General features: G+C 29.5%; 1 protein-coding gene across 1 annotated transcript in view; it reads right to left on the bottom strand.

The window, feature by feature from the left end:
• LOC106679257 (serine/threonine-protein kinase SIK3) overlaps positions 1 to 12,479 on the bottom strand; it is a gene marked incomplete at its 5' end in the record, with an annotated part of 41,900 nt that overhangs the window by 15,023 nt on the left and 14,398 nt on the right. The window contains 6 exon segments of the mRNA XM_014418304.3: positions 3,901 to 4,050; positions 8,421 to 8,557; positions 8,723 to 8,853; positions 10,323 to 10,423; positions 11,583 to 11,751; positions 12,272 to 12,388. Coding sequence (XP_014273790.3) covers positions 3,901 to 4,050; positions 8,421 to 8,557; positions 8,723 to 8,853; positions 10,323 to 10,423; positions 11,583 to 11,751; positions 12,272 to 12,388 — 805 coding nt within the window.

Here is a 12,479-nt window from a genome sequence, read left to right as displayed (position 1 = left end):
TTTATACCCCTGTTATTTTACACTTATGTTTATGTTTTCCTTTTGTAACTATGTGTTTGTATCTTTTTTAGCCCTGACGAAGCCCTGCAACGTGGAGCGAAACGTTGGCTCAATAAAATAGTATAATTCTACTATTTGAGTTTTTTTGACTGCACCCGGACCATATTCCTTTCATCTTTACACACGGTCAATCAATAATCTCCCAGTAAAAATATTATATTTATAATATTTACACTTTCTTGAGACTGGTTATTTTTTTAAAAATAAATAATTCAATTTTTATCCATTTTTGTCTCAACACATTTTATTTTTCTTATAAATCCGACATTTCGGCCAATCCGGCCATCCTCAGGAACATCTTAATACAATTTTGGAACTAAAATTATTTAAACACTCAACTTCATGCAGGATATTCTGCCCAGGTCACAACAACAATTTCTAATTAGTCAACTTTTACATTAAAAACAAAAATTAAAATTCATTTATCACAGTCACTTGTTAAAACTTTGTGATAAAGTTGAGTGTTTAAATAATTTTAGTTCCAAAATTGTATTAAGATGTTCTTGAGGATGGCCGGATTGGCCGAATCGTCGGACTTATAAGAAAAATATAATGTGTTTAGACAAAAATGGATAAAAATTGAATTATTTATTTAAACAAAAATAAAAATATGATATACAAGAACAAGTATATATAAAAAAGTTGATATTATTTCTTCCAAGGTTGCCATCTTTGTTTCAATCTGACAGCCCTGATGAAGCCCTGCAAAGTGGGACGAAACATTGGTTAACAATAAATAGTTTTCTTTTACTATTTTCATACCTTTATTGACCACAACCCAGACCATCTTCCTACAAACAACAAAACTATATATCGCTACTAGTCTAAAATTTATGAATTACTATAGTTAGAGGGAATAAAAAATGAAAGCTGTTTCGAAATGTTAAAAAAAATATTATGTATATAGATAATTGACTATAATTTCAAATATAAAGAAGATGGTCAGGGAAGTGGTCAAAAAGAACAAAAATAGTTTACAAATATTTATTATCCGAAGTTTTGCCCCACTTTGTAGGGCTTCATCAAGGCTATTCAAGATGATAGCTTTAAAAAATTGGTAAAACTAGTGATGGATTTGGTAAAGCTATCATCTTGAACAGCCCAACAAAGTGGGGTAAAACGTTGGATAATAAATAGTTGTAAACTATTTTCATTCTTTATGACCCTAACCCTAACCATCTTCTTCATATTTAAAAAAAATAAATAATTTTTCATCCAGAACTTAATATCTTTAAAACTACAAATAAAAAAAAACTTAATACAACATCATTTAAAGTAAAGCAAATTTGCTAAAATATGAGCCCTAACAGAGCTGTTTATGTTTAATAGTTTCCGATATACACTTTTTTAAAACGTAACATTTTATAAAGAAAAATCATTAGTTAGTGAATTTATTTTGGGAAAACTATATCTCGGGGACTATTAGACATATAGATGTCTATTAGTGCTCATATCATAGCTGGTTGAATTTACAATAAAGAAGTTTATAATTAGTATTTTCGTAGGAGTAGTAGTTTTCATGAAATTAGCCAAAATAAATTCACAAAATGTTGATTTCTCGTTGTTTTGAAAAAAATGTTTGATTCATGAAATATCTTTCAGGAACTAGCAGACATATAGATGTATATTAGTGCTCAAATTAAAGCTGGTTGAATTTGCTATAAAGAATTTAATAATTAGTATTATCGTAAGAGTAGTAGTTATCATGAAATTGGTCAAAATAAATTCACAAAATGTCGATTTCTCAATGTTTTATTTTATGTAATCAATTTTATCTCACTTTGTTAAGAACATCTATTTCTTTTTGAAATGTTCTCATATAGTCACATTAATTAAAATTTACAAGACAACAATGCCGTTCACTACTGACACATTCATCAGTCCACAACTCAACGCTAAGTTATAATAGGCATTATCTCTTTTTACCTCAACATCTTAATAAATAAGAACAAACAAAATCTTTATTTCGTTATGAAATAAAATCTTAAATAATTGAGCCATTTATTTTGAAAGTGGCCAATGTCCATTTGTCAATTATTTCCGGTTGCTCGTGTTTACATATAAAACTTCAAGCTATCTACCAATAAAGCATTAGAGGTTACTTATATTCCGAGTAAATACAATAATTCCGGACACATAAGATTTCAGAGTTAGTTCAATAATTCAGGTGTTTATTTTCAAAGTGGCTTAAGTCCATTTATAATTAAACTAACATATGTTTAATGTGGCTAAAAATTATCCAAACTGTAGAAAATAATGTGGAAACCATAGATCACAAATTTTTGATATCAGGACATTCGTTTTTACCAAATGATAGAGATTATGGCATTGTAGAAATGGCATTAAAAAAAAAATTACTGTTTGTCCCAATTATTACATTATTATCAAAAAGTGTCGGAAAGGAAATATTATTACCTTGTACAATAAGGTACTTTATTGTACATGGAATGGGACAAGAAGATTTTTTATCAACAAAATTATTAGAAGATGCAATGTTTAAAAGGATAAACAATTTTAATGGTGAATCATAAACTGGTTAAAAATATGTTGGATGTGAATTGTCGGAAATGAACTGTATAAAATTTTCTATAAGACATAAATGGATGAAAATGAAAATTTTAAAGTCTTGAATTTATTACAATGTGGGATGGACCAAGAAAGTTCGAAAATATTATATTGAAACCACTGTTCTGTATCAGACAGATTACAACAGCAAAATTCAAGGACATAATTGACCTATTATGATATATACCACCAGAACATCACAATTTCTTCAAATCACTTTCATACACATAAAATTTAGATGAGTAGTAAATTGTTTTGTAATTTATGCTTGTAATTAAAAGTGTTAAGAATCACATAAATTGTGTTTTTGAAGAGTTATAAAGATATGTAAAATAAAATGAGAATTGTTTTTTTAAAATTTGAACCATCTTAAATTATGTTGAATGGGCTTCGGCTCCTTCAAATTTTATAACGAATCTGGTTGTTAATTTTGAAAGTGGCCTAACTCCATTCTTTGTACAAAAACGCATATTATTCACTTAATAATTGCCATTATTTTAATAGGAATTATAAATTTAACAGCTTTTGATACACTTAAGCAGTATGACTCATTAGTATCCTGGTACGTATATTTTTAATTGCATCGAAACAAAAACCCTTAAATATCTCAATTTAAGTATAAACGGACTTAGGCCACTTTCAAAATAAATGGCTCAATTCTATATTTACTTCTTAATGACATTTACTGAATCCCTTTTATAGTCAAAATAAAAACTGAACCTTTACTGAAATGAAATAACGTACAATTTTTTTTATTTAAAAAATTCAAAAAATGAATTTTTTAGAACACCCCGAACTATAGTTGGGACACTCATCAATTTTGACTAGTAACTAACTATACATTGTTATAATCACAATTTTTTATATAAAAGGTAAGAGCAAGGGCACTCTGTGAACTATAATGCACAAGCCCTTTTCAAGAGGCTTTATTTAAAACTTATGTTAAAGTAAGTCTAAATATTTATATTTTTAAAATGCGTTAAGCTATGAAGAAGATAAAAACACACATATACATATGCAAATCAATTTTTAAAAAATTATTGTTCGGACTAACAGGAAGCATAAAGACAACTGAAATCACAACATTTACCAGGAGATTGTAAAAACAAATGAAACATGACAGTCAATACAAAAATCATCCTAAATAAATAACTTTTCGTTATTGTAAAAAAATTCTTCACCTGTTGATGTCTTATGGAGATGGAATTGAAATTTTCTCTTACAAAACCAAAATAGACGTTTAAAATAATCAAAACTAGAAAGTACTACACCTACCTGAAGGTAACCTTTGAGTCTCCTGAAGAGGTGGTAAAAAGTGGTGCTTCCAAAGCCTGTTCTTCTGCGCGGGGCTCTGAGGGCTCATCTGGGGCAGGTACCTTCGCGACATCCGTGCTTCCACTTCCCTCCGTACTTCTGGACTAATCTCTACCCAAACGCGCACATTCAGAATCTACTTCATCTTGCCTGGCCCTCCCTTCTATTACAACTTTACATTCATATGCCCAAGCTGAGTTCAACAGTACTTTTTGAAATTGTAATACTATTTCTACTTCATGTACAATTACTTATTAAGCAATGGAATATGAATATTAAAAATGAATGAATACACTAAGTGACAATTAAGTTCCATTTACATCTGGAATACTCCTCTCAACATTATTAAGAAACATTAAATGAAAATTATTTATGAAATAAAAAATAAAATCACCAGTTATGAAACAGTACAAAGAATTTTATTTAATAACATAGGTTTCTTATTGATACTGAATATTATATGAGGAGAAAATAGTTGATGTTAAGGTCAGGTGAGAACACAAATGCCAAACAAGTTGTTTTTATCAAGCATTCCCTGGTCTTATTTTAAGGGGGAGTCATATTTTGTATGCTCCATATTAGAAGGGGTTTAGTTGAACATAAAATAGATAAATTGAAGATATCGTCAGTTGTATTACTTAATTCTGTTGGCTTATATAACTTTATATTTTACTTCTTTAATGTAGTTATTATACTTCCACAGTTAATTAATTATAAATGCCTTTTCTTTCTCACTTTTCTCATGATTTTAATTATTAAAAAATTTCAATTTTTATATATGCATATCTTATGCTATGTATTTTCTTCCCATACTACTTAAATACATTATTACCTTCTTATTGCCTTGTTACACTGTTTATATTTTATTCATTTTGCTTGTTAACTACCTTATATTATACTTAGCCCTGATGAAGATCGGAAATTCTTGCCGAAACCTCGGCACTAATATAATAAGTTTTATTTATATGTGTTCTCCACTGACCACATCACCTAAAATTTCATTTATTATTTAGTGAACTTAAAAGTCAATAGGGGAATAACAAGTTGTAAAATTAAATTTAATATTTTTTAAAAATAAAATGCAAAAAGCATCCCAGTGAAATTTCCCTTGGCAAAGATTAAAGGAAAGGATTTAAGTTCAATTTCATACAACATTTTAAGCATGATGGCATGGCTCCAGAATTGAAGTAATCGAGTATTTTTCTATTCTCTATGCCAGGGCTGAAACCAGGGGCAATGAACTGTCACTGTCGAAGAGTGAATTACTAATAATTAATTCAAGTAAGATATTAAAATATATTTTTTCTTTAATTCAAAAGTCAAAAAAATTCACCAACTTTTTACCAAGAAGTAGAAAAAATAAAATTATATCATTAAATTTCCATGATTGATTCCCAAGGTACTGTGATAATTAATATTCCATTGATAAAAGAGAAAAAAACTCATGATGTAAATGTAACTCAAAATAAAGAATAAATTACACAACTATCTACATTTCTATTATGATCAAGCTTCTTCTACACAATAATGCTTTTAAATAAAAAAAAAAATCTATGAAGAAAAAATAAATATTTTATTCTGGAGGTATTGGTGCCAGGCAAGAATAAGTGAAACAATAAATGAAGGGGAAAAAAATAAAATAAATAATGAATACTGATATACAAACACTATTATTTTAATTTTTAAAAAAGCCAAACACACGAACAAAACAAATGTTACCAATGAGTGATTTAAATTACTGAATTAAAAAAGTGTGTGATTTGCAAATGTTTGGATGGAGTCATGCAAAAAGTCATGCTAGGTTATTTGGGGAAAAGGTTATAAGAGAAGTCAGCTGCTTTCTAAAAAAAATTTGAGTTCTAGGAAAGATATTTTAACTCTTTTTTTCTTTTGTTTTTTGAACAAGATGATATTTAAATAATTGCAAATACAGAGTTTAGTTAAAAATAGTTGAGATGTATAAATGTCTAATAAATTTTGGCGTGAAATTTATAATAACTATCTGAAAAAAAAAACTTCAACATATTTATTGAGGGCAGTATCTTAAAATATTTCCTGATAGTATTACCCAAGGTTAGAAAAAATCAAACCCATTGTAGTATCTTATCATAAATTAGAAAAAACAAAAATTAGTGTGGTGTATCAACTTACTTACCACCCTGGAATGCAAAACATTTTCATTAAAAAGTTTGTACAATTCTTTTTCCATGAAAATTTGTTTTTGAGGAGTAAAAAATGAATATAAACTTTTTTCTTGCCTAGAATACAAAAGATAACAAAGCTCTCCGTAATAATGTTACAGACTTGGCTTTTAGTCCCTCTAAACGTCCGTCTCTGTTTCTCCTTTCGCAAATAATCTAATTATTTCAGAGTTCATATTTATCCATTTCTTATTACCATTAAAAATGCAAAATGGTTAATTATTTCAAATAAACAAAATTAAAGTTACTTTGAAAGATTTTTTTAACTTTCGGCCTATAAACCCTATTAAACTATTTTATACTAGGATAATACCTAGATTGTATAAAACATTGTTTATATATGAGGAGAAGATGGTTGAAGGTGTGGTCAATGAAGAACACCAATAAGTTAAAAAGCTTATTTATTAGGGTCAACGTTTCGGCCAGAATTTCAAACCTTCATCACTGAAATTTGGTGAAGGTCTAAAGCCTAATCTTTACAAAGTTCTATTCTATGAACTTCAAGTTTCCCTGATGAAGATCTGAAATTTTGGCCGCAGGGTTGGCACTTATAAATAAGTTTTTACTCAGATTAATGATTTAGTATAATGATTGTTTGAGAGTGGTTTATTTTATTATTAACACACAAATTTGATCCAAATATACTCTTAACATTTATTTTCAGAAACTCTCCAACATTTAGGCCCTCAGGCCATTTTCAAGGAGACAACCTTAAATATTGATGTCAATTTCGTAAGGAAAATTTTCTGCACGCTAATTGCCCATGTCATATAAAACTTTTTATATTTGTAACCTAAAACTTTAAGGTTGTCTCCTTGAGGAAGAGGCCCTGAGGGTCGAAACGGGGAATTTCTGAAAATAAATGTTGAGAGTATATATTTGGATCATATTGGTGTGTGCTAATAATAAAGCTTTTACTTATTTCTGTTCTTCACTAACTGCACTCCCAACCATCTTCTCCTGATTTGTATGTATATATAAATATATATACATATCCATGATCAACTATTAATGCATCATTAAAAGATTGTTTAATTTTACAATGATAATGATGATCTTTCTAATACATTCCGGAAACAATAAAAGAGAAATTAATCTAAATCGGTCATCATTGCAGGAGACTCGAAGTGATTATGCTATAATTGATATTAGTCTCTAGTATAAAAACTTTTTTAATGGTTAAGAATAATCATAGTGTAACCCTTGATACGTGATCATCTGAAGACTGGGTATTACCTAGAAGCTTTGTCATTTTTTCACTTTTGGCTCGCATTATCTGAAGGCTGGATGTTCTTGAGAAATGTCAGTTTCCTATTCATCTTTGGTCTAAATCTTGATTGTAAAGACATTCAATTTTATTATGATAAATCATAGTTAGGACCTGTGTCTCTTTGTTAAGCAATGATCAAGACAAGAAGTTCAAAAATTACCAATAACTGATAGCTGGCTGATTATTGTGATTTAGTTCCGCCTCATGCCAATAATAATGTTGAAATTTAGTTATAAGAATATTTCTACGAGCCTGTGTGTCTTGATTGTGTAGAAACTTCAATGTTCAACGTTTGTTCAATTAATTCAAATATAATCCTCATATCTGTGCTAAATACATCTTTTTATTTATTTAGATCTTGGAAGCATCACTCTTATTCATAGATCTGATGATTAGTCCCTGTATTTAAAAAAAATAAATTAATTTTATAATATATGTAATTCTTTTTTTTTTTTTTAATAAGCACCAGTATATTCCTTCTCAATGGACATCACTCTGCAGTGGAAAAACCTTCCAGACCTATAACTCCGTCGTAAAGAGATTTCAGTACACTTTAAAAAAATATATTGTATAACACATAAACTGAATAATTATTAATCTCAATTTGAAAAAAATTTATCAATAAAATATTACTTTGCCTAGAAAACATTTTTTATAATATAAAAATATTTTTTGTCATAATTGATTATTTTTGGTTACTAAGTTTGAAATAAGAACCAATACTGTCAGATAATAAAGGACAGTTTGGGATAGTATGTTTACAAAGTTATATTTAATGGAAAAAGAAATAAATGTTTTTTGGTTTTGTTTTATGCTATGTCTTTTTCAAGTATTGCTGAATTCATGTTTTTTTTTTTTTATTTTAATACATGTTTAATAAGAATTGGATGACATAGCCAAATTAAGGAGTTACCCTTAAAAAAAAAAATCATCTCAACTATTTCTTTATTTTACTGAAAATTGAGTGAGCTGACTTCTCGACTGATACTTCATCAAATCTACCCTGTTACCTGGAGGTCTTTCTGTTACGGTTGGTAAACCAGATCTTCTAGTTCTGCCTTGAGGAGGCACAGTTTGAAGTCTGTGGCCTTCTTCGGGACCTGTAGCTACAGTGTGCCGCTTGACACATCCTCTTGTTTCCATGTACCTAAATCACAATATAAAGCAGTATTATAAAACTGAGAAAAATTATTAGGCAAATTAGATCTGGACAATTATAATTTAAATCTCTCTTGGGGAAAATATATAAAAAATAAATAAAAATTTGAGACTTTTGTTTCCCTAATTAGGGAAAATCCTAACCATATTTTACCTGGATACAGCGTATACATCCGGTGAGAGTTCCTCATTGATCGTAGGTACAGGTTGTTCTACAGGACTTTCAAGATTAGTAGCACTGATTGGTTGAGACCTTTGTGCTAAACCAGGACTTCCTGGTTGTAACTGTAAAAAAAAAAAGGTTGTACAGTAAATTGAACAACTAGATAACTAAAACTTTTGCAAAGTATAGTTTTGAATAGAAAGGTTTCATCATATTAGGACTACAACATACTACAATTGATACAAATGCAGTAGACACTTCACAAGTTCATTATCAAGAAAAAATTCCATTCTGTAACTAACCAAGTTCATAAATCTTTATTTCTTTTTTGGATATTGAGTTGAAAAAACTACTACTTATCATTATTTTATATTTGTTTGTACTACATTTCGGGTTTCTCTATCTTCAAGTACTAATTTTCCTACAATTACAACATCATCAACAATTTTTTATGTACACAATTAAACCCTTATAATCAATTTTACCTCATTTTGTTAAGTGCATCTATTTCTTATTTAAAATATTGTCATATAGTCACAAACATTTACAACACAACCTTGTTTGAACAATGTCTTTCATTAATGATACATTTATCTGTTCGTTTAGCACAAATCAATGTTATACTAGGCATTTTCTCTTTGGACATATCAATATGCCTCTGAGCTATTTTTTTTTACCTCCTTAATGATATGTCTATATTTAATAAATTTTGCTATTTAAATTGAAAATTATGGTTGTGAATTGGATAATTTTATTTTTAAACGTTTTTCCTGATTCTTTAAATTTCTACTTTTATGGCCAGCCTCTTTATTATATCTGTATAAATTGTATTTAAGTTTATTGTATTTGTTATATAGTTTTTAGTATCTGTTTCAAGCATTGTTGATATTTTTAGTTATTTGAATTACTCCAAAGATCCTGCTTTTTTTCATGTCTATTATGGTGCTGTTTTTAAAAGTTAAATTTATGGTTTAAAGTTATGCTACAATTAGCCAATGCTGTATAGTTTACATACATATCAATATGGAGGTTAAAAAACAGCACTGAGTCATATTAATATGTTTAAGGAGGTAATGCTTAGTATAACTTAACATTGATTTGTGCTAAAGAGACAAATGAATGCATCAGTAGTAAAATACAGTGTTTAAATAATATTAAGTAGTAAATTTGAAATAATATTCAGAAAAAATATAGGGTAAGGGATAGCTCATTAAGAAAGGCACTGTGTTCCTTATCTATGGAGCCAGAGTTCAAATCTGGTTTTAGCAGATAATTATTTATTCTGTTATATTAGTCATGGATTGACATGGGTTTATTGACCCTCCAGCCTCTACAAAGTGGGTACACTTTAATTGGGGAAAAATCTAGTGATTGAGCGTGATCCTGACCAAATCATCTCCTTGCAGAAACTGTACGGGTTGTAGTAGTACAGGTTAGGTTAGAATGAATAGATTTCCTTTAGGAGTAAACATATTGATAAGGATCGAAGTTGTTTAAATCATTATCACAGAATATATTCAATATCACCTACATACCATAAAAATACAAGAATAAAAGGAAAAATTAAATTAAAAAATATAGTTTGTCTTACAAGTTGGAGTTCTTCTTGACTTCCAGGTTCACTAACAGCTCTGTTTGAGTAACTATGAAAATGGCTGCCCCCGTCTGATGCTCTCCTTCCGAAGCCACCAACTAAAATATAAAGGAGCGTTATCATTTGGAAATAAATTTAATTAAGATTAAAAAAAAAAAGGCTAGACAATATAAACTGTAAAACGCATAAAACCATTGAGTTGGATTAGATACTTGTTGTTGTTAGCTGGGGCTTTGGGCATAAAACCCTGAGGTCATCAACGCCCATGTTTTGCACTTTATAATTCTATTTCAAGATTTGATACTCTTTAAATAATTACAAAAAAAAAAATTAAATAATTACTTATTTTAGAATTATTTAGTACATATAACAACTTTCAGGTTTAAATCTTATTAAAAGGCCATTCATTTTTAATAAAACCAAAACCATTTCCATGTTTTTCTGGCCATCATTCAGAGCATCCGATACACTCGGTTCCACCCCCAATCTATTTAAGTTCATGGAACAGAAATGACGTTCTTCAAATATGTGACTGACCGTAAGTACACTGTTGCAGTATTGACATTTTGGTGGTGGTTGCTTATTGATCAGATATGCATGAGTTAAATTCATATGACCTATTCTTAATCTGGCAATAGCTACCTCCTCCCTGTTATTGGAACGGTTTGATGTGGTCCATGGTTTAACGGTTTTTTAAATAGTTTTTAAATTGCTTGGCGGGCTTTCATCCCACATGGCTTGCCAACAAGCTGATATTTAATTTTTCATCGAAAGACTTATTTCTTGGGGTGTCAGAATGGCCGCACCCTGACCAGGAAGAGCAAGTGCTTGTTTAGCTGCAATGTCCACCAGTTCATTTCCAGCGATTCCCACGTGACCCGGCACCCATAAAAAGAAAACAGTTTTTCCCAAGTTTTCAAGCATGTTGGTATAATTGTGAATTTTTATGATTGCCGGGTGTTTCGGGTAAATGATCTTCATGGCTTTTAGTAAAGAGTCGGTAGTGATAACTATGTTAGTATGCGTCACTGTCATGGAGAAGTGAAGTGCTGAGGCTATTTCATGTAATTCAGCTGTATATACACTGCATAATTTATGCAGTTTTATTTTATTTATTTTTGCATAATTTATGCAGTTTTATTTTATTTATTTTTGCATAATTTATAGCAGCTTTATTTTATTTATTGTTTTATTTTATTGACTAGATACTAATAGTTTCATAACTTGTTTGTTTTATAAGTTTTGATAATTTCTTACCAGCACCCATAACAGGAGGTGGCTTCAAAAGGTGTTGATCCTTGACGGTGAAGTTATGAGGAGGCTGATACTGGACAAGAGGCAAGTTTTGAGGAAGATTGGTGTCAGGGAATATATGGAGCGGCTGCCCTGCACCTTGCTTCATGTACTCGTAATGAGCTTCCAATACCTATAACAGATAATGTTGAAACATTGTAATAATTTAAAAAGTATAGGACTAGTATTATAATAAATAATAATTTATTTAATAAATATAAATAATAATTCAATGCAAATGCTTTGTGGGATCAAGATCAGGTATATAATTTTACTGGAAAAATAGCCTAAGGGCACCATCTATTGGCTCAGGTACCAAATAGTATCAGCGCTATCTATGGAAAACAGAGGGACAACTGCCACCTAACTGCATTATTACTCCATAAATAAGACCAGAGAATGCTTAATCAAAACACTTATTATATTTCTTTTTCTGTAATTATAGCAAAACTTCTTTGTATGCTTTTTAATCTATTGTTTACATTAGAGAAAATCAAGATATAGTCATTTGGATTCTTTAAGCATTGACCCAAACATGTGGATCATCATAATGGCTAAAATTGAAACATTTATTTTTGTAATAGGGCAAAATAATATATGTTATTCTATCTACAAATGCTATGTTTAACAAATAATTTTGTTTTAAGTTTTACCTGTTCATGTGTTGGATCACCAGGACCCACCGTGTGCCTCCTCATTGTCATGTGGTATTTATCTCCGTTCTGACCTTCCTGCCTTTCTTCTGCTTCTCCTTCCACGGCTTCCCCGAACTGAAATAAATAATTTCTTTACTCTAATGTCATTCATTAATAATATTTACTTTTATTTTCATGAAAAAAAAAAATAGTTTGTTCAATGCTA

Source organism: Halyomorpha halys, unplaced genomic scaffold (assembly GCF_000696795.3).
Source record: "Halyomorpha halys isolate HHAL.00 unplaced genomic scaffold, Hhal_1.1 Scaffold187.1, whole genome shotgun sequence".
In the NCBI taxonomy this organism is placed as follows: Eukaryota; Metazoa; Arthropoda; class Insecta; order Hemiptera; family Pentatomidae; genus Halyomorpha; species Halyomorpha halys.
Note: the sequence above shows the minus strand (reverse complement) of the source record. Positions and strands in the feature narration are given on the sequence as shown.